Source organism: Euphorbia lathyris, chromosome 3 (genome assembly GCF_963576675.1).
Source record: "Euphorbia lathyris chromosome 3, ddEupLath1.1, whole genome shotgun sequence".
NCBI lineage: Eukaryota > Viridiplantae > Streptophyta > Magnoliopsida > Malpighiales > Euphorbiaceae > Euphorbia > Euphorbia lathyris.
The window spans coordinates 72,999,906-73,022,115 of record NC_088912.1 but is presented as its reverse complement, the minus strand read 5'-3'; the positions used below and the strand labels follow the sequence as shown (position 1 = coordinate 73,022,115).

At 33.9% G+C, this 22,210-nt stretch overlaps 2 protein-coding genes across 5 annotated transcripts; both read left to right on the top strand.

Annotated features, from left to right (window-relative positions):
• Positions 1 to 7,548: 7,548 nt before the first annotated feature.
• On the top strand, positions 7,549 to 12,643 carry LOC136224386 (homeobox-leucine zipper protein ROC8-like). Of its 4 annotated transcripts, XM_066012714.1 has the most exons (12): positions 7,550 to 7,792; positions 8,687 to 8,823; positions 9,035 to 9,129; positions 9,337 to 9,454; positions 9,528 to 9,719; positions 9,792 to 10,256; positions 10,336 to 10,437; positions 10,512 to 10,715; positions 11,220 to 11,397; positions 11,496 to 11,764; positions 11,878 to 11,967; positions 12,087 to 12,643. In XM_066012714.1, the coding sequence occupies exons 3-12, from the start codon at positions 9,038 to 9,040 to the stop codon at positions 12,483 to 12,485; spliced, it is 2,109 nt and encodes a 702-aa protein (XP_065868786.1). In that variant the 5' UTR covers positions 7,550 to 7,792; positions 8,687 to 8,823; positions 9,035 to 9,037; the 3' UTR covers positions 12,486 to 12,643. The 4 variants fall into 4 exon arrangements, with proteins under 4 accessions (XP_065868785.1, XP_065868784.1, XP_065868786.1 ...); XM_066012713.1 differs by lacking the exon at positions 8,687 to 8,823 and having other exon boundaries at positions 7,549 to 7,792; XM_066012712.1 differs by lacking the exon at positions 8,687 to 8,823 and having other exon boundaries at positions 7,549 to 7,792; positions 9,032 to 9,129.
• Positions 12,644 to 19,842: 7,199 nt separating this feature from the next.
• LOC136223928 (homeobox-leucine zipper protein HDG11-like) lies at positions 19,843 to 21,822 on the top strand. Its single transcript, XM_066012105.1, has 4 exons — positions 19,843 to 20,122; positions 20,353 to 20,470; positions 20,533 to 20,724; positions 20,797 to 21,822. The coding sequence occupies exons 1-4, from the start codon at positions 19,998 to 20,000 to the stop codon at positions 21,274 to 21,276; spliced, it is 915 nt and encodes a 304-aa protein (XP_065868177.1). The 5' UTR covers positions 19,843 to 19,997; the 3' UTR covers positions 21,277 to 21,822.
• Positions 21,823 to 22,210: the final 388 nt, after the last annotated feature.

Here is a 22,210-nt window from a genome sequence, read left to right as displayed (position 1 = left end):
TAAACTTCTAAAAACATACTGAATCATGTAGCAAACAAGTTCAATTTCCTATCATAAGCTGAGATTATTCAAATCCCCTTAGATCTTCCAAAAATTTCCTTAATCACATAAATCAATCCAAAAACTCTAGCATAGGAGATTTCAAGAAGGACACTTCTTACCTGTATGTCGATTCACTATAGCAATAAGTTCAATGTCCTGATTTTCGGGTAAATTTCATCAATGGTGTACAACCTTTACCTCATTTCACACTTTGGTGTACAACCTTCAATTTGTCTCACTAATATATACGAACTTATAGGTGACCTCCCACTTTAATGTATGACCGGTTAAAATGACTGGTCAATCTACAAGTCAACACACCAGCTTATTATTTTTATATTACCCATTTATTAAAAAGGACCTATACATAATTAATTACAAAATACCCTCATAAATACAAAAAAATACCCAATATTCTTCATCTTTCCCTTTCTCTCTCTTTCCTTTTTTTTTGGGTTAATACACATATTTGCCCTTATGTTTTTTCGGAAAAACAGATTTACCCTTAAATCAAATAAACCCACAAAACTATCACTGAATTTTCCATAAACCTGCAATTATACCCTAATATGACGGAGCTGCTAAACGGCTGTGACATCAAACCTTCTTATCTCCAGAAAAACTTCAGAAAAGAACAACCAATCACAAACAGAAAAAAATATGCACATTCAATTTCGATTAAAAGCAAGTTAGAAGAACAGATTGGTCAAAATTCATTTTCATAAAAACTCAATCAACCTAATAAAATGGCGTCTAAACCTCCTAATTAATCCAAAAGCAATAGCAATAGAAAACAATAAGAAACCAAATGAATTTTGATTGTCGTCATCCAATTTTTTTTTGAGACAAGAAGGTTTGATGTCATCGCCGTTTAGCAGCTCCGTTAGATTAGGGTATAATTGCAGATTTATGGAAAATTCAGGGATAGTTTTGTGGGTTTATTTGATTTAAGGGTAAATCTGTTTTTCCACGAAAACACAAGGGCAAATATGTGTATTAACCATTTTTTTTTTTTCTATGAATCCTTCTCTCTCTGACTCATCTCTCTCAAATCCTATATGCAAATCCTTTTCTCTTTCTGGATTATTTCCACCGCTGATTTCAAGTTTGACGGAGGATATATAAAACAAAGTCTCTCACTTTTCTGAACTTGTCATAGTTTATCAAAACCAACTGACAAATTTTACTATGGGAGAAATAGCTCACGACCACCAACCACATCCACCACAAGCGGCGCCGGCAGCGGAAGTACCATATCCTCCATCGAATCTTGGTCTATTAAGGGGTCCGACTTGGACTCCGGCTGAGCAACTCTAGTAGCTTCAGTATTGCATCCATCCCAACCCTTCTTGGCGTTAGTCTTCCTTTTTTCATAGATTCATATTCATCTGGATATTTGATCGCCCTGAGCCAAGTTATATGTAAAAGCTGGGTGCCTTTTAAAAGATATTCTAGTTTTTGCATGTTTTAACCTTTATGCTTTCATTTCTAACAATATTTAATTACTGGATTCCAATTTCAATTTTGAATCTTTATGCTTTTTCTGTAAATCCCACAGAAAGAGAGAGAAGGATTTGCAGATAGGATTTGAAGAATTTGCAGATAGGATTCGTAGAAAAAAAGGAAAGAAAGAAAGGGAAAGATGGGGAACATTGGGTGTTTTTGTATTGACGAGGGTATTTTTATAATTATATTATGTGTGGGTTCTTTTTAATAAATAGGTAACATAAAAATAATGAGTTGGCGCGTTGACTTTTGGGTTGACCGGTCATTTTAACCGGCCGTATACTAAAGTTGGAGGTCATCTATAAGTTCGTATATATTACTGAGACAAATTGAAGGTTGTACACCAAAGTGTGAAATAGGGTAAAAGTTGTATACCATTGATGAAATTTACCCCCTGATTTCCAATCAGGAAAGAAAAGAGAGGAAGCGGTTCAATCAGTGAGAGAGACCAATTCATAGAGAACTTTTATGGATTCCCATTCGAGAAAGAAATGAGGAAGCAGTTCAATCAGTAAGAGAGACCAATTCATGGAAAGCCTTTTCCTGATTCCCTGATTTCCAATCGAAAAAGAGGAGATGAACTGGGTTTCTCTGCTTTCTTCCCTCTCTGGTGCGTTACCTGTATGAAGAACTTTCCAAATTTCAGTTCAGAATGAGTTTTGGGACACGTATCCAGAAGAATGGGTTTTGGGACACGTATCCAGAAGAATGGTGAATCCTTGCCATCTGTTCCACTTCCTGAAAATATAACGTCTATACTGTACAGGATTTGTTTTGAATTTTTTTTGTAATTCATCCCCTAAATTACTAAACGGTACAATTAGGTCCCTCAATCCTACTTTTCCCCTTTTAATTTGTTTTAAAATTTCAATTAATCGCCAAATCTCTAGCTCGAGTAAAATTAGGCCTCGTTTATCACCTCGTTTCATGAGTGAATAGAACATTAAGAGATTCATTTATTCCGTATCACTTGAAGAACTGAAAATTCATCAGTAACCCGAATAATTAATCGGTTTCAATATGAACCTTTATTTATTTCGATCAATAAAATTCATTGCATATAACCAATTTTGATTAAACCCAAAAATGTTATCTCGGGTCTAAAAAAAATCAAATAATGAATTCAAAATATGATATAATTTAATAAAAAATTGGGTACGGATATGACATGTGATATATAAAGATGTGGCCTTCCATTTGGCTAGAGAAAACTGTTATAAAGAAGTCCTTGAAAGTGATTCATTTTTTTTTTAAATTTGCTATTTCTTTCATTTTTTGGATGCATGTGTGACTTCCAATGTGAGTGCCCATGCTTGTATGACAGCGAGATAAAGATAAACTCATGCCTTAGTTGGTGTATCACACTTAAGTGTTCTTGAGCTTCAATCATGGTTGGAACATTGGCTATCAACGTGTTCCCTACTACTTCCTCAACCTTTGGACGAAGCTTGAACTGTCTCCCATTTTTCCCAAAGTAAGGAATTCTACTGTTCTCTTTGAAGAATCCCTTACTATGTCCAAAAGGATTTTAACTGGTAAGGTTCGGCCTTAAAATGTTCCACCAACAACTATGATTGTCCATGTTCTGAAGGGTGCTCTTTTGTTGCGGATTTCTCTTCCCATCGAGACATGTGTAGTTGAGATTGAGGCGCCTGCTAGGTCCCAACCTGTTTTGGTGCTCTCCAGAGCTCCAATTCTTGACTTAATGAAGGTTGAGACGACTTTCTCATCTTTTTTTGCTACCACAAATCAGTACATATTAAAGCCTTTACTTTCGTTCTTCCTTCTTTTGAGCCTTCCAAAGGTACAAAGAGAAAGTTTAGTCGTAAGATACTTGATTCGATGATGAAACCTCAATCTTCCATTATTCTAGGGGAAAAGGAACCCAATAGGAAAGCTGATGATATGGAGACATCAAAGGAATCACAGAGTCAGGCAAAAAGGCTGAATGCTATCATTCCTGAGAAAGCTAATCTATGAAGGAAGGTGATATGGGTCGAAAATCCCTATCTTTTGGTACGATTTTTAGGATGGTTTTGCCTAGTTTTCATTCAATGAGCGGGCAATTCTCGCATTTTCATGCAACGCTAAATAATAATAAACAATAGATAAAGACAAAATTAGATTTTATGCAATGCCCAAGCGGCGACCGAGCTCGACAACTGAGCGACCCTTGGACCTGACGGCCCAGCGGTGCCCGATAGGATGGAATGGTGGATGATGTCCGGACCCAATGCATGTACCCGTGCTCCCTTGGCTTGCGCCTTCGGGATTCATGCTTATATAATAGGCACAAACACCGAAAAACACTAAAACACCAAAAAGTCAATCTCGAGTTAGATTTAGTCGTTCTTAGTCTATTTTTGGACCAAATTTACAACTTTAAGAGGTACATATTCTGACAGTGCATATGAATTTTTTTTTAGAAACATTACATATGAATTTCTTTTTTAGAAATAATACATATGAATTCTATTTCCATTTCAAAAGAATATGCATATATATTATATGCATTGAATTAAAAAACTTTAATATACTAAAAATTAAACTAATATATTTTTTATTAAAATAATAATAATATAATATATAATATAAGATGGGCCGGGTTGGGCCGGGCTTGGGATTTTGAGGCAAATCCTAAGCCCAACTCATTTGATGTGCGGACTTGAACGAGTCTGGACCGGACCGAGCCAAAATAAAGGACGGGCTTGGACTGGCCAGCGGGCTCTTGAACAGGTCTATATTGGAGTAATTTAAAATATTCACATAAATCCTGAATTTTAATGGTAAAAACACAAAAAACGAAAAAACATGGAAAATATTAAAAACAATAAAACACGAAAAAGGGTAAAATGGGAAATAACAAAAAATGATAAAAATGTGAGAAAAGTAAAAATAGTAAAAACACGAAAAACTATAAAGCGAAAAAATAGAAACAATATGAAAGCCACATTTTTCACATTTTATACCGGTTTTTACGTTTTTTGAGTTTTTTTTTTCTATTTGTTGTATTTTGTTTTATCGTTTTTCATGTTTTTACCATTTTACGTATTTTCACGTTTTTTTTTTGTTTTTCCACTTTACCGTTTTACCATTTTTTTTGTCCAATTTTCATGGTTTTTCCATTTTTTTTTACCGTTTTCACGTTTTTACCATTTCCCACATTTTTATAGTTTTCACTGTTCTGTTTTTTTTTTGCATTTTTTTTTTCTGTTTTTACATTTTACAAATTTTTCTCCATTTTTCACGATTTCACATTTTACAATTTTTTTCATTTTTCACATTTTTTACCGTTTTACCATTTTTTTGACGTTTTTCCCTTTTTAGCATTTTTCGCATTTTTACTGTGTTCCACGTTTTTTCACGTTCTTCATTTTTTTGTTTTTCATATTTTGCTCGGTTTCACCATTTTCACGTTTTCATGTTTTTAAAAATTTTCATATTTTTTCATTTTTTGCATTTTACCGTTTTTAATTTTTTTTTCTGCTTTTACGAATTCCATGTTTTTACCGTATTTCACATTTTTTGTTTTTTATGTGAAATGTGAAACAAATGAATTATAAATATGAGAGGGAGAAATTTGGAATAAAAAATATTAATTATGAAATAACTATTCATAGATTAAATTAAGGAGTCTCTATCACAACGATATGCAAATTTCATGGAACGAAAAAAATGATTATTTTATTCTTAGAAAAGGAAACCTAACTCTTAATTTACGTATTTCACTTCTAGTTAGTATCGTTTCTATTTTTCGTGTTCGTGTCCCTTTTCGTTTCTAGAGGTTATGTTTTGTACTAATAAAATTAATATGGCTTTATACATCATTAGCCTCCAGAACTTGTCCAAAAAGGTTGATCTGTTCCTAGATGTTATGTTTTGTTTAATTGGTTTTCAAATAATACTCTTATATAAAAGTTACAATTGAAGAAATTAAAAACTAATGAACCAAAATTTATATATATAAAGATAAGAGTATATTTTCTAGAAGTTGGATTTTATATTTTATAAGTTATATATATATATATATATATATATATATATAAATAAAATTATATTTTTTATATTTATATAATAACTTCGGTTTGGTTATCGGTTATACCGATATATTTTTTCAGTAACCGAATCGATAACCGATTATCAAACTAGGCCAAAATTAAAACCGAACTGAACCAAAATATTAAAATAACCGAACCAAACTAAAATTTCAGTTCGGTTATCGGTTTGGTAATCGGTTACCAGTTATTTTGCATACCCCTAGTGCTAGGAGGCAAAGCATGGTGAATTTGATAGAACAATGCATCATCAGAAGTGGATATATAAGAAGACACGGGAAAGAACATAAGATGTTCCATAAACGTCACATCAGAAGACACATGATATTTTACTAAGAGATGGAGAAAACCAACGATGTCCTTTTTGAAGACGACATTACCCAAGGAAGGCACATTTAAATGCTTTTAGATCTAGTTTAGTGATCTGTGGATGAACATCCCGAACAAAGCAAGTACTTCCAAAAGTACGAGGTGGAACATGAAATATGAGTTTGTTAGGAAAGGGGGTATTGTAAATAGTCTCACCTTGTAACATAGAGGAAGGCACATGGTTGATAAGAAATTATGCCGTAGAGACAACATTAGCTGAAAAGTGTTTCGGAACACGTGTTTGAAACAAAAGAGCTCTAGTAGTTTCAAGAAGATAACAATTCTTGTGTTCAACTACACCATTTTAGAACGGTGTATCAACACAAAAAGATTAATGATGGATACCATTTTGGATCATCAAATTTTGAAATGGTCTAGAAAAGTATTATTTAACATTGTCACTTTGTATTGTATGAACCGAAAGATTAAATTGAGCTATAATCTCAACACAGAAAGCAATAAAATGAGTGAATAATTCATAACGATTTTTCATTAAATTTAACCAAAGAGATAGAGAATAATCATCCACAAAAGTTATAAAATACCTTAAACCCAGTTTTGACACAACCGAATAAGAACCCCCAAACATCAGAATGAGCTATTTCAATGGAAATTTTGACCTTTTATTCACTTGGGGAGAGTAAGACAAACTGTGATAACACGACTCACAATCTAAGCTACACAAATTCTGAAACCAAGGAATAATTCTTCAACTGAGGTAGAGATGTTCCTATCGATAATGTTCATCAAAAGGTATTGATAAATTAGAACACAAAACATGTCTTCTAACAGTTCTATCCAATATGTAAAGACTGCATGATTCTCGTCCACTACTAATAATTTGCTTCGTCATACATCTTGAAACAAACAAAGATCAGGGAAAAATGAGATCAAACAGTTAAGTGAATGAGTAAGCTTATTCACAGAAATCAGATTGAATGCAAACCCAAAAACATTAAGAAAGGGAAAAGGAAGAGGGACATATTGCGTTTTTACCGTGTTCCACGTTTTTTCGCGCTCTTCATTTTTTTTTGTTTTTCATATTTTTCTCGGTTTCACCATTTTTACGTTTTCATGTTCTAACAAATTTTCATATTTTTTTCATTTTTCGCATTTTACCGTTATATTGGGTTTTTTCCGCTTTTACGAATTCCACGTTTCTACCGTATTGCACATTTTTTGTTTTTTTTACGTGAAATGTGACACAGATGAATTATAAATATGGGAGGGAGAAATTTGGAATAAAAAATAGGGAAAAGTACAAAAATAAACCTTGTGGTTTGGCCCATTTTCGAACTGCACCCATGCGGTTTAAAAGTTTGCAAAGTGGTACCATGTACTTTATTCCGTTAGTAAACACATACAAAATTGACTAACGGTGTTAAAAGTCAAAAGAAAAATAATTAATTTGGTCCTTATATTTATTTATTTTATAAATTAACACCCGTTATTATCTAATTATCACAAAAAAAAACCCCAAAATTAAAAATAAAAATCAAATACACATTCCTCTCCATCTCTCTTTAATTATTTTTTTTTTCTCTTCTCTTTTAATTTTTCTCTCTCTAAATCAATTCAACATAAGAAAATAAAAAGATCAATGGATTGACGTTCAACCTATTCCTGCGAGTTGTAAACATTGATGATCTTCTTCAGTTAATTTCCATCTCACCCATTCACATCTTTATCACCACCACCATCAAGATCATATCTTGCTCTGTCCTTTTTCCTCTTCCCTTTCGCGTTTCTTGTCTTCTTCTCCTCCTCCTCCTTCCTCCTCCATGGCTCCTCATGTTTCTCTTGCTACCATTAATCCTAAGGTGCTTGATTGCCTTTTTTTCTTTGCATTTTGTGGATTTTGCACTGTTTGATTGCTGAATTTGGGCGTTTTTTTTTTGCATCTGGGTTAGTCTAGTTTAATGATTCAGCTTATTCTCTGGGTTTGCCCTGTATTATATGTTGTCTACCCTTTTTTTTCTCTGGGTAAATTCATTTATGGTATTGGGTTTGTTTGATTTTTAACTGCTTTCTTCATTTATCAATTCAACTGTATATAATCATTTGTGATAACATAATTAACAAAGATGGTAGTAAGTCAGCTAAGATTAGATTTAGAAAAAAAGATGAAATTCAATTGATTTGTTGCTGGGCGTGTTTCTTCATCAAACGACTCAATGAAAAGCCCAGTATCAATGATTACAAGTGAAAGATGAAGAAGCTGGCTCTCGCGGGTCGAAGATGGAGAGATTCCCGTCGTCGGAGCCGGCCGCCAACCTCTGGAGGTTACGTTTTGTACTAATAAAATTAATATGACTTAATACATCATTTGCCTCCTGAACTTGTCCAAAAAGTTTGATTGACCCCATGAACTTTCAAAGTGTTCCAATAGCCCCCTCAATTTGCATAAAATATCCAATTAGCCCCCATAAACTTGTGTAAAATCTAATCAATCAATCACTCGTTTACAAAAAAAAGTAAGTTAAATACGAAAAATGTATTTTACATGTCTTAAAAAAAATAAAACAACCAAGGTCGGGATGTTCTAGTATTAGAAAAGATAAGTTTTACAGTTGCACTAATAAGAACATTTTATTTAATCTATTCTGTGAATTATGTAATAATATTCTAAGACGTATGCAACACACACCTTCCGCCTACAGTTTATTTTTTTTTGTAATCGAGTGGTTGATTGATTACATTTTACGCAAGTTTAGGGCGATAACTCAACATTTTAAGCAAGTTGAGGGAGCTATCGGAACATTTTGAAAGTTGAAGGACCAATCAAGCATTGTGGAGAAGTTGAGGGGCAAATGATGTATAAAGCCAATTAATATTTATGGAGTGATGATAGGTATGCATATTGGGTTTTTTTTGTATGAAGAAAAAAATAAAAAATCTGATGCAGAATCCAAAAGGGGAAAAACAGCAATTGAGATATCAAATCTTAGTTGTCTTTGATTTGGTTCATGTTTTCATTCACAGTATATATGTCATTCACAATGAGAAACCTTAACCCTAAACAATAAACGAAAATAATATTTGATTGATTTTTGGTGAAGAAGGGAATGGAGATGGGTGGTTCTGCTTCTGGTTCTGGTGGTGGTGGGAAGAAACCTTATCATCGCCATACCAATCACCAAACTCAGCTGCTTGAAGCGTAAAACTCTCTCTCTTCTAATATTTGATTTTGATTTTGAAAGGTTTTTGGTTCATGATATTTGATTTTATCAGAATTGTATGCATTACGTTATGATATTTGATTTTATCAGAATTGTATGCATCACGTTATGATATTTGATTAGTGTTTGTATACTTGAATGGATCCTCTCAAAATATGATTAATGGAAATTTCCATTGATGACAGATTTTTCAAGGATTGTCCACATCCAGATGAAAACCAGAGGCGTCAGCTAAGTAATGATCTGAACCTGGAGCCCAAACAGGTCAAGTTCTGGTTTCAGAATAAAAGAACTCAAACGAAGGTATCTTCTTTTTCTTTTGATTGCTTCTTTATCATTTATCAAATAAATTCATTCTCCCATTTTCTCTGTGCAGTCTCAAAGTGACAGAGCAGACAATTCGGTTCTTCGATCAGAAAACGAAAGAATGCAATGCGAAAACATGGCTATCATGGAGGCATTGAAGAATGTGATATGCCCAGCTTGTGGAGGTCCTCCATGTGGTAAGGACGAACGTCAACGAAGCTTGCAGAAACTTCAGATGGAAAATGCTAAGCTGAAAGAAGAGGTTAGTTAGCACACCATCTGTTTGATAATTTTCATCCACAAATTGTATTTAACTTGTTTAACTGTTTTGCAGCATGAAAAGGTGTCTGCACTTCTTTCCGGATTCATAGGAAAACCAATTTCCCCTGTTGATCAATTGATTCGTCCTATCCATGGTGCTTCAATGGATATTATGGCAGCAGATGCTCCAAATCAAAGATTAGGATGCCCTGCTCTTGGTCTGGATCTAAATGCTGGACTGTCGGATGGTATTTCATTGCCTGTCCAGCATATTGGAATTCCAGAAATGGACAAGGCACTCATGTCTGAGACCGCTACTGGTGCCTGTGATGAGTTGTTAAAGCTTATGCGGATCCACTTTCCTTTGTGGACTCAGACTAATCCTGATGGAAGATTGACCATTCATCGTCATAGCTATGACAAACTGTTCCCTAGGCCATATCATTTCAACACATCAAATGCACGTATTGAATCATCGAAGAGTTCAGGGACTGTGCCATTAGATGCGCTGACATTGGTTGAAATGTTCCTAGATCCAGTAAGTGAGAATTAGCCCCAGTTCTCATTACATTATACATGCTAGGAATGAATTGAAGAAATTCCTTTCGATTGTGCAGAGTAAATGGGCGGATCTGTATCCAACAGTTGTTACCAAAGCACGCCTAATTCAAGTTGTTGAAACTGGAGCTTTAGGAAACCCAAATGGAGCCTTGCTGCTGGTATGATAGTGTGGTTTCGTCAGTTTTCTTATTTATTTTTTATTTTTAATTAAGCTAATATAAGCAAAATGCAGATGTATGAACAGCAGCACATACTTTCACCTTTGGTTCCACCTCGAGAGTTCTACTTCCTTCGCCTTTGTCAGCAAGCTGAACGTGGCTCGTGGGTGATTGCGGATATATCCTATGACTGCTTTCAAGAAACAAACTTGCCTTCCCGTGCTTGGAAGCTTCCATCTGGATGCATGATCCAGGAAATGCCAAATGGGTGCTCCAAGGTATATAACTCCATTTCTTTGTCAGGCACGGTCAATTACTTTGGAATGTAGAGATAGTTAGAATGACAAATTCGGGAGGCACATTACAATACGTGTTCGCTAAATGGAAGTTAAGTACATATTGTCTGATATTGTTATTGTGATGTGTGACAGGAATTGATTGAGCTAATTAAGAAATGTCTAACATGAATGCCTTGGTTGAACATGTTTAATGACCCTAGTGATTAGCCTTACACACACTCTAACTTTAGTGAAATGATTGATAATTTCGATACATGGCACGAATTGATTAGTCAAAGAGAAATTGAAAAGCATCCACTGTTTGTTCCAATGAAATTCTTCAGCATGTATGAATTGATTGGAGAAAAAGTTGTATGAATTGATTAATGGCTAATGAAAGACATAAATTGATATTTAGGCGATTGAGTTTAAGAAGCATCTATCATACATATATGCCTTAAACTTTTTCTTTTGATTGCAATAACCCATTAAAATATATGACAGGTAACTTGGGTAGAGCATGTGGAAGTAGATGACAAAATTCAAACTCATAGACTCTACAGAGATCTAATCTGTGGTAAGGCTGCATATGGAGCTGAAAGATGGATTGTTACCCTTGAGAGGATGTGTGAAAGATTAGCTTTCTCATTTCTGGAAACATCACCTACCACAGAAATTGGAGGTTTATCAAACTTAATTCTCTGTCATTTCTTTTCCTTTGGGTTCTTTAATTTGCGATTTGGCTTTAAATTTAATAGATTGCGCCTATATATGGTTCAGTTGTTAGTTCCCCTCAAGGTAAGAGAAGCATAATGAAACTATCTCAAAGGATGGTGAGGGATTTCTGTGCAATGTTGAGCATGTCAGGGAAGTTGGATTTTCCTCAAATGTCTGAAGCAAACAATAGCGGTGTTCGAGTATCTGTCCGTAGAAGCTGCGAATCAGGCCAGCCTGTTGGCATCATTGTGAGTGCTGCTACTTCTCTATGGCTTCCACTCCCACCTCTGAGTGTTTTCAGTTTCTTCAAGGACGAGAAAACACGAATTCAGGTATTCTGCATCCTATAATCAATTTGGACATTATCATATCCATATGTTTGTGTCTGTCTGAGAACATAAAGGATTACACCAATGATATTTCCTTTCCATGTGTTAACTAACAGTGGGACATACTCTCCAATGGAAACCCTGTCCATGAGCTTGCACACATCTCAATCGGTGCTCATCAAGGGAACCGCATTTCCATTATTCGGGTAACTACATATTTTTTCTCCTCTTTATTCAAACAATAGCTTACTTACTATTGGAGTGATTAGAAGCTACTCCCTCTTAAACTCGAGTCAGAGTCTAAAATTGGAGTCTTCTTATATAGGCAATGGAGCCTTATATCCCAACAGAGAACAACATGGTGATGCTTCAAGAAAGCTGCACAGATGATTTAGGGTCCTTAGTAGTATATGCTCCAGTTGGTCTGCCAACAATGCAACTATTATTAACAGGTGATCAGGATCCATCCATCATACCAATCCTTCCATCTGGTTTTGTTATATCCGGAGATGGCCGTCCACAGCTACGAAATGGAAGTGGTGCATTGAGACAGGGCGGTTCGCTTCTTACAGTTGCATTACAAATGTTGGTACCCGCCCCAAGTTGTTCTTCTTCCTCGGAGTCCGAGGACCTCAATATGGAATCCATTGCAACTGTTAATACTCTTATCAGTTCTACTGTTCAGAAAATTAAGGTTGCTTTGAATTGCTCTGATTTGGATTGAACATTTTTCTTCTATATGAACACAGGGAAACATCATTCTGATTTACAAAAATGTACATGTCCAACAGTTATTGCCTTCAAGTAACCATATTAAGTGTTAACATCACACACCAGGTAAAATAAGAAAGGAACATGCAAAATTTGTTCTTTTGTTGTTTAGCAGAACTCTAAAATTTCATACTTTGAATTGCAACAAGCAACTCTTTGTTTAAAACTGGTGCTCAGAATCCGATTCTATTAGGCCAGTATTTTCCAACTTGGAACATCAAAACAACCTCTGTATCACAAAATCACAGATACAATAGATATTTACACCATGTAAAAAACGCAATAATTAAGCAGCAAGAGAATCAAGAAATGGCATACAAACAAGACTTACTTCAGTGCTTGATGGGGTTTGATAGGAAATGAAGCAAGTGATTCTCCAAATCATGGACATCAGAATTAATAGCTTCCATTAGGGATATATGGTGAACGATTAGGCTGGAAGCTCAACATTAGTGCTTCAGACATCCATTTAGATCTTCTGCATTTGTCATGTCATCATTCTCAAAGAATCAGGCTTTTGCTTCTTCTCAAACTCAGGGATTCCTGCTTCCTTCCAATCTCATCCCTGTCTTCGCTTTACAGGGAGAAGTTGTGCCTATATAAACTGTCTTTCTCCGACACAACCATTAAGCATAATCGAAATCCTGAGAGATCAAAAAATTCCTAGAATCCAATCATGAAGTTTCAGTCCAATGTATGGAAGCCATAGATTGATATGATTGCTTGTTTGTTTGAAATGAAACCCTTCTTTTGGTACTTGAATGATGCTTAATTAGTTCTGGCTTCGTATGAGCTTTTATCTGTTTAGAAGGAGATTAATTTAATGAATTATTTTTGGTTTCTCCATATTGTCATCATATAATATTTCTTGTCAGGTTTTTGTAACTAATATCTGAGTTTGATTGGACCTTCTATCCTTTGGTTGTTGACATAAATAATGATTTCACCCCAAATTATACCAATATTTGATCATTTGTTGCCGAGTTAATTATCTTTTGTTATTTTTATTGGTTTTTGCAATCAAACACACAACAGGTTGAGAGAATTTTCAATATTATTGATTATGAAAAAGTTATATGTATTTATATAGAGAGTTAGAGTCTAACTAGGAAAAGAATATAAATGCTAACTACTATCTATACTAATGTCTACAACTGTATGGGAGATGCGAATTCAGAGTAATAGGTTCACTTAATGGCTTAGCTCTAGATTTTCATCTACCATTACATTGCGCCATCCCGGATGGGATAAGGCCTCCGAGATTTAGGAACAATAGTAGAATCGAGTGAAACATTAAAAGACGGTGAAAGAAAGGATAAGTTTTCATTGGAAACAAAAGCATAAATAGGATAAAAGCAAGATCCTTCTCCTTTACGAAGGGCAATAGGAAGGTCATCACTAGCTCGACTTGAATCAGAAGAAGGATCTACATAAATTGGTACTAGATTGAAGCACGAGGTTTTTATTGTCTTAAATATACCTGAGTAATATGTGGCTTAGAGGGCTAGAGAGGCGAATCATGGTGAATTTGATAGACCAATGCATCATCAGAAGTGGATATATAAGAAGACATATGAAAGAATAGAAGATGTTCCATAAACGTAACACCAGAAGACACATGATATTTACTAAGAGATGGAGAAAAGAAACGATATCCTTTTTTGAAGACTACAGTACCCAAGGAAGACACATTTAAGTGATTTTAGATCTAGTTTAGTGACTTGTGGATGAACATCCCAAACAAAGCAAATACTCCCAAAAGTACGAGGTGGAACATGAAATAAGGTTTGTTAGGAAAGATGGTACTGCAAGGAGTCTCACCTTGTAACACATAGGAAGGCACATGGTTGATCAGAAAGTATTCCATAGAGACCACATCAGCCAAAAAGTGTTTTGGAACACGTGTTTGATCAAAAAATATTCCAAAGAGCTCTAGTAGTTTTAAGAAGATAACAATTCTTGTCTTCAACTACACCATTTTTGGATGGTGTATCAACACTAGAAGATTGATGATGGATACCATTCTGGATCATCAAATTTTGAAAAGGTCTAGAAAAGTATTATTAGCATTATCACTTTGTAGTGTATGAACTCAAACATTAAATTGAGCTATAATCTCAGCACAGAAAACAATAAAATGAGTGAATAATTCATAACGATTTTTTTTATTTGTTAAATATAACCAATCATCCACACAAGTTACAAAATATCTTAAACCCAATTTCGACACAACCGAACAAGAACCCCAAACATCAAACTAAACTATTTCAATGGAAATTTTGACCTTTTATTGACTCGGGGGGAGGAAGACAAACTGTGATGTTTACCAAACTGAAACGACTCACAATCTAAGCTAGACAAATTCTGAAACCGGGGAATAATTCTTCTACAGAGGTAGAGAAGGATGTCCCAACCGATAATGTTCAACAAAAGGTATTGATACATTAGAACAAAAAACATGTCTTCTAACAGTTGTATCCAAGATGTGAAGACCGCCAAATTCTCATCCACTACCAATCACTATTTGAAACGAAGGCCGCCTGGACCGCCTAGGCGTTCGAAATCGAGAATCCGCCCTGATTTTCTATGATTAGTCCCTCTAGGTGTTTTATTGACTCCTAGGCGATTTTCATCCGCTTGGGCTCCACCTAAACTGCTTAAGCGACAATGAACAAAAGCATTTTTAATTATGAATTTATTTTTTTACTTTATTATAATTCACTTTCAAATTGTTTAAATGATATTATTGTTGAAATGTTGATGTTTGCATAATTTTAAAGATATATGTTATAAATATACGTGTTTTTCTATATTAAATAATTTTATATTATTATTTTTAGATAGTATATTACATATTTTAATTGAATTTATATAATAATTTATTGATTAATAAATAAAAAAAATATAAAAATACAAATCCGATTAATCCCCGATTAATCCTCGAGGGGCATGTCCGTCCGACTAGCGCCTAGTGTTTTTCACAACCTTGCTACCAATAATCTGCTTCGTCATAAGATCCTGAAACAAACAAGGATCAGGGAAAAATAAGATCTAATAGTTAAGTGAATGAGTAAGCGTATTCACAGAAATCAGATTGAATGCAAACTTAGGCACATTAAGAACAGAGGAAAGGGAAGGGAAGAGGTTGGGTTAATTGATACGAGCAATATGGAAAGATTGAGAGAAAGTACATTCACGGAAAAGCTCGTGGAAGACAACGTTTGCATCCTTCCAAGGGTCAAACAACCAGAAATGACAATTTAGAAGAATTCCTTGTGAAAAGTTATGCAAAAGGGTATAACAACTTATTCAAGTCAGACATGGATCTTTTGGTTGGTTTCCGGACTTATATGCGGACCTATCGGTAGAGAGAGAGAAAAAATATATGGATTGCAGCTAGCATCCACTTGAAGAAATTTAATCATTATATATAAAAAAATAATTATTAAAATTATATAATAATAATATAATAAGAAACATATTATTCTTCATATTATTAAGAAAATCAGGAATAATGAAAAAAATCAGGAATAAAAGAAATGAGAACCAAAACACAAGCAAATCCAAGAAATCGAACTCTCACTCTCACAAACACATCCACTATGGCTTTACCATTCAATCTAGTACTACATTTTTTTTGTAAATCAAAGTCTATATAATTTTTAACCATAGTAGTCTTTATAATTATCAAATTTGAAACAAATTCCGATCGGAGGCCCCCGTAAATCAGAGACCCTATGCGGCCTGCCCCTGGAGCCGACTAATCCTTTACATCAACCAAACACACCTTAGAAAAACAAATAGAAAAGGATAGTCAAGTCTTAGGGCCTGTTTGGTTCAGCTGTTAGCTAATAGCTGTTGCGGTTGCTGTTAGCTGTTTGCAGTTGCAGTAAGCTGTTAGCTGTTTGTTATTAGCTGTTTAATTACTAGTGTTTGGTAAAATTATATTGAACTGTTGCTGTTCAGATTTAAAATGTCTAAAATGGACATGTTTTAAATTAATCAACGATGAAATTATAAAAGGAAAAATGTGAAAAAATTCTCATAACGTTTACAACTAGGAATAATTTTACTCCTAATGTCTAAAATGGTGCAATTTTACTTATAATGTTGCCAGCTAAGAGCAATTTTACCCCTAACATTGGCAAGTTGGATCGATTTCAGATATTATTAGAAAACATAGATATTTTATTTCTTATTATATACCAATTGCACATACCGTTGGTTCTAAAAAAGAGATTTCATATTTTTTATGATTTAATAATAAAATTGAAAATTAATATTTATAAATTCGATGAAATATTGGAATTTTTTTTGTCCAACTCGTACAAAAGTTAATATATTTTTTTTATTTTCTTAATTTTTTTTACGTTTAATCATATGTTGGTGATCTGTTACTAACGATGATAAAATGATGCACATGTGAAGTGTAGATGATAATATTCATGACCAAGAAGACAGTTTGATAAATTATTTCTCAAATTGACCCAACTTGTCAATATTATGGGTAAAATTGCTTTTGGCTACCAAAATTAGGGATATAATTGTACCATTTTAGACGTTAAGAGTAAAATTGGTCCTGGCTATAAAAATTGTGGGTATTTTTGCACCTTATCCTATTATAAAATAAAAAATGTGTTACACAAATTGATAAAAATAATCTATATAAAAAAATTTATTAAATGCAAGAAAACATTGTTTTTCCGGTAATTATGTTGTAGAAATATAAATAATGTTAAAGAATAAACATATTTTGTGGAAATAAGAAGGATAATTCTGTCAATAACAACTAACTACAAACAACTGTTTATGAAAAGCTCCAAATAGGAGCTTTTCGTGAAACGCTCCAAAACGCTACAGTTTCCGGAGAAAATGCTAAACGCTGCGGTTATATAAACCTAGCAAAACGCTATTTTTCCTGCGGTTTGGAGTGAAACGCTAAACGCTCATCCGAAAAGCTGAAACAAACACCCTCTTAGTATTTCATGGAAGAAGCAAGCATATTGACCTACGATTTCGAGGGTATTTGTTTCGGCTTTTCGGAAGAGAGTTTAGCGTTTCATTCCAAACCGTAAGAAATATAACGTTTGGTTAGGTTTATATAACCGCATCGTTTAGCATTTTCTCTGAAAACTGTAGCGTTTTAGAGCTTTTCATAAACAACTGTTTATAGTTATTTATTATTGGCAAAATTACCCTTCTTATTTTCACAAAATATGTTTCTTCTTTAACATTATTTATATTTCTATAACATAATTACCGGAAAAACAAGATTTCATTGCGTTCAATAATTTTTTTTATTTTTTATTTTTTATAGATTATTTTTATTGACTTGTGCAACACATTTTTTATTTATAATATGATAAGGTGCAAAAATATCCCCTAACCTTTATAGCTAGGAGCAATTTCACCTTTAACGTCTAAAATTGTGCAATTATACCCCTAGCGTTTGCAATCAGGAGCAATTTTACCTCTAACATTGACAAGTTTGGTCAATTTGAGAAATAACTCATCCAATTGTCTTTTTGGTCATGAACATTGTCTTCTACACTATTATTTTATCATCATTATTAGTAACAGATCATAAACATATGATTAGACGTGAAATTTAAAATATATATATTGTCTTTTGTATGAGTTGGATAAAAAAAATTCAAATATTTCTCCGAATTTATAAATATTAATTTTTAATTTTATTATTAAATCACAAAAAATATGAATGTTTTTTTTTCAGAACAGACTAGATGTGCAATTGGTATAGAATAAGAAATAAAATATTTGTATTTTATAATAATGTCTAAAATTGACTCAACTTGCCAATTGTTCTTAACTGTCAACGTTATGTGTAAAATTGTACCATTTTAGAAGTTAAGAATAAAATTGCTCATGGTTGTAAACGTTACAAGCATTTTTTCATCTTATCATTTTTATAATTTATCGATTAATTTAAAACATGTCCATATTAAACATTTTAAATCTGAATAACAATAATTTTATATAATTTCACTAAACACTGATAATTAAACAGCTAATAAGAATTAGTTAACAGATTACTGAAACTACAAACAAACAGATAACAGAAATCGCAACAGCTATTAGTTAATAGCTGAAAAAAACATGCCTTTTATTTTTTTTATTTTTATTTTTAGATTTCTCACTAGTGATGGTAAATCAATACGGAGGATTGTGATAGCAGAGAAGAAGGAGCTTATATTATGACTAAACCTTTCAGCTTGATCAGTTCGGAGAAACTCAGGTGAAGTATTTGGTGTCAGAAAAGTAGTCATGGTATAAGCTAATATGTAGTAGATATGTTTAGGGGGTGTTTGGTAGCTGCTTTTCGACCTCCTGTTTGCCTTTTCACTTTGAAAAGGAGAGTTTAAGGTGTTTGGTTAGACACCTCTTGTTTGCCTTTTATAACCGAAAAGTAGCTTTTTATAAAAGCAGGGAATCCCTGCTTTTTGGAACAGCAGCCTTTTCAAACAGCAAACAGCAAACCGTAACAGGAAACAGCAAACAGCAAACAGCTGTGTGTTAAGATCGTTTATGGACGGATTTGGAGCTCTGTTGTCCATGATTGCTGGAAGAACGATTTTATAAGTACAAGTAATGTTACAGAAATGAAGTGATAGTATATCAACAGGTATTTGTGTATGCAAGTATGAAAATAAACAAATATATATAAACAGCTATATAAAGAAGTATAAATGATATAAACAAAGGAATATTCACAAAGAATGCCTAAACTAACAAATCGACCTTGTGTGCAAGAGTCTAGAGACACAACAGTGATCTTCGTGCCTTCCCCAGCCTTCTCACCTTCAAGATCTATCTTGTGGTGCTTGAGAATGGCTGTAATGACTCATTCTTTCATGGGCTGGGCCGGGCCGGGTTCGGGCCGGGCCATACCGGGCTTTTCAAAAAAAACTCATGTCCAAGCCCAGCCCAGCCCGTAGTAAATATGTCTCGGGCTCGGGCCGGGCTGGGATGAATTATGGCTTACCAGTACCGTGTTTCGAGCTCACCTAGTGATTGCATGTTCAAATCAACCATGGAGATAGAGAGGGATGAGAGGGATGAAGCTTGTGTAACGTAAACTGGGGTTTGGGATTAGATAGAGAAACAGCAGATAAAACAAACAGTAGATAAAACAAACGGACCCTAATAATAGGGTCTTTTTTTTTTAGTAACATCATGGAGTTTAGGGGAGAGTTTGTTGTTTGTATTTTTGAATAAGTCATTTTACTCAATAATAGGGTCCTTTTTTTTAGTAACATCATGGAGTTTTTGTTATTAATTAGACTGGGTCATTTGTTTGTAATCCCCTTCCCTTAGTTTATGGGAGAAATTAGCTTTCTTTCAGCTTTTCTGTTTTTGCAGGGCTATTTAAAGCATCTGCGGTTTACGTATTGGAATAACAAAACTCTTGCATCTTCTATAATCTGTTTATTGTTAAGAGAAGGGAATGGAGATGGAAATGGGTGCTTCTGGTGATGGTGATGGTGATGAACAACAAGAAGCTTCTAAATCTAAAAAGCGGAAAAAAGCTTATCATCGCCATACCAATCGCCAAACTCAGCAGCTTGAAGCGTATAACTCTCTCTCTCTCTCTCTCTTTTGTATTTCATTGGTTTATTTTGAATTTGAAAGGTTTTTGGTTCATAATATTTGATTTTTTATCAGAATTGTATGCATGATGTTATGATTTTACTTTAATACTCCTTAATCGATGTTGATTAGTGTTTGTATACTTTAAAATAATTTAATACTTGAATGAATCCTCTCAAATTATGATTAATGGAAATTTCCGTTGATGACAGATTTTTCAAGGATTGTCCACATCCTGATGAAAACCAGAGTCGTCAGCTAAGCAATGATCTCAACCTTGAGCCTAAACAGATCAAGTTTTGGTTTCCGAATAAAAGAACTCAAACGAAGGTATTCTTTTTCTTTTGCTTGCTTCTTTATCAAATAAATTTATTCTCTCATTTTCTCTGCAGTCTCAAAGTGACAGAACAGACAATTCGGTTCTTCCATCAGAAAACGAAAGATTGCAATGCGAAAACATGGCTATCATGGAGGCACTGAAGAATGTGATATGCCCAGCTTGTGGCGGTCCTCCATGTGGTAAGGAAGAACGTCAACGAAGCTTGCAGAAACTTCAGATGGAAAATGCTAAGCTGAAAGAAGAGGTTAGTTAGCACACCATCTGTTTGATAATTTTCATCCACAAATTGTATTTAAATTGTTTAACTGTTTTGCAGCATGAGAAGGTGTCTGCGATTCTTTCAGGATTCATAGGAAAACCAATTTCCCCTGTTGATCAATTGATTCGTCCTATCCATGGTGCTTCAATGGATTTTATGGCAGGAGGTGCTCCAAATCAAAGATTAGGATGCCCTGCTCTTGGTCTGGATCTAAATGCTGGACTATCGGATCGTATTGCATTGCCTGTTCAGCATATTGGAATTCCAGAAATGGACAAGGCACTCATGTCTGAGACTGCTACTGGTGCCTTTGATGAGTTGTTAAAGCTTTTGAGGATCCACTTACCTTTGTGGACTCAGACTAATCCTGATGGAAGATTGATCATTCATCGTCGTAGCTATGACAAACTATTCCCTAGGCCATATCATTTCAACACATCAAATGCACGTATTGAATCATCGAAGAGTTCAGGGACTCTGCCAATAGATGCAATGACATTGGCTGAAATGTTCCTAGATTCAGTAAGTGAAAATTAGCCCCAGTTCTTATTACATTATATATGCCAGGAATGAATTGAAGAAATTCTTTTGATTGTGCAATGTAAATGGGAGGATCGGTTTCCAACAGTTGTTACCAAAACACGCCTAATTCAAGTAGTTGAAACTGGAATATTAGGAAACCCAAGTGGAGCCTTGCAGCTGGTATGATAGCGTGGTTTGTCAGTTTTAAATAACTAGATTTTGCTTTGGATTAAATTAATTTCATGGAAGTATTTGTTCTATACAGTTTTTAAAAAAGAGTATTGCAAAAAGACTACACAAGGATGTAAATGAGTTTTTAAGTAAAGCTTAACTCGATATAAGATCAATGTTACGGAAACTAAATTGACTAAATAAAGTTCAAGATCATTATGATATGTAGTATATTTTGAGACATTTGAGTCTGATTTGATAGATTGTTGAATTGGTTGGTGTTTGGAATCACCCAATATCACTATTTATGTTTGTAGGAAGTAAGTGCTCCGAGATACTAACAAAAATCACATTCATTCTTCTCATTTTTCTATTGTAACTTTCAAAAATAGTAATTTGTAACTTCTCTCCAGCATATTGGTGTAGCTTTCTAGACATTTTTTCACTTTTTTTTTTCTTTTCCTTTTATTTTACTGTAAATGAAAAAAAAATCTGGAAAAAATGAAATTCTAAAATTTCCTTTGAAAAAAGGGCTATTTACATAAAAATCATATATGAATAAAATTATAGTTAAATCATATTACAAAACTTAATTCTTATTATGTCATTATTTTTTATATATCACAATTAAAGTATAATTTCATATCCTAATTCATATAAATTTTAGACATCAATTCATAAATTTTAACCCTAAAATTTATATCTTAACCTTTTATTTAAATGTCTTATGACTCTTTGAGAATCAACTGATAGTCTTTTGACGAGCTTTAGAATCTAT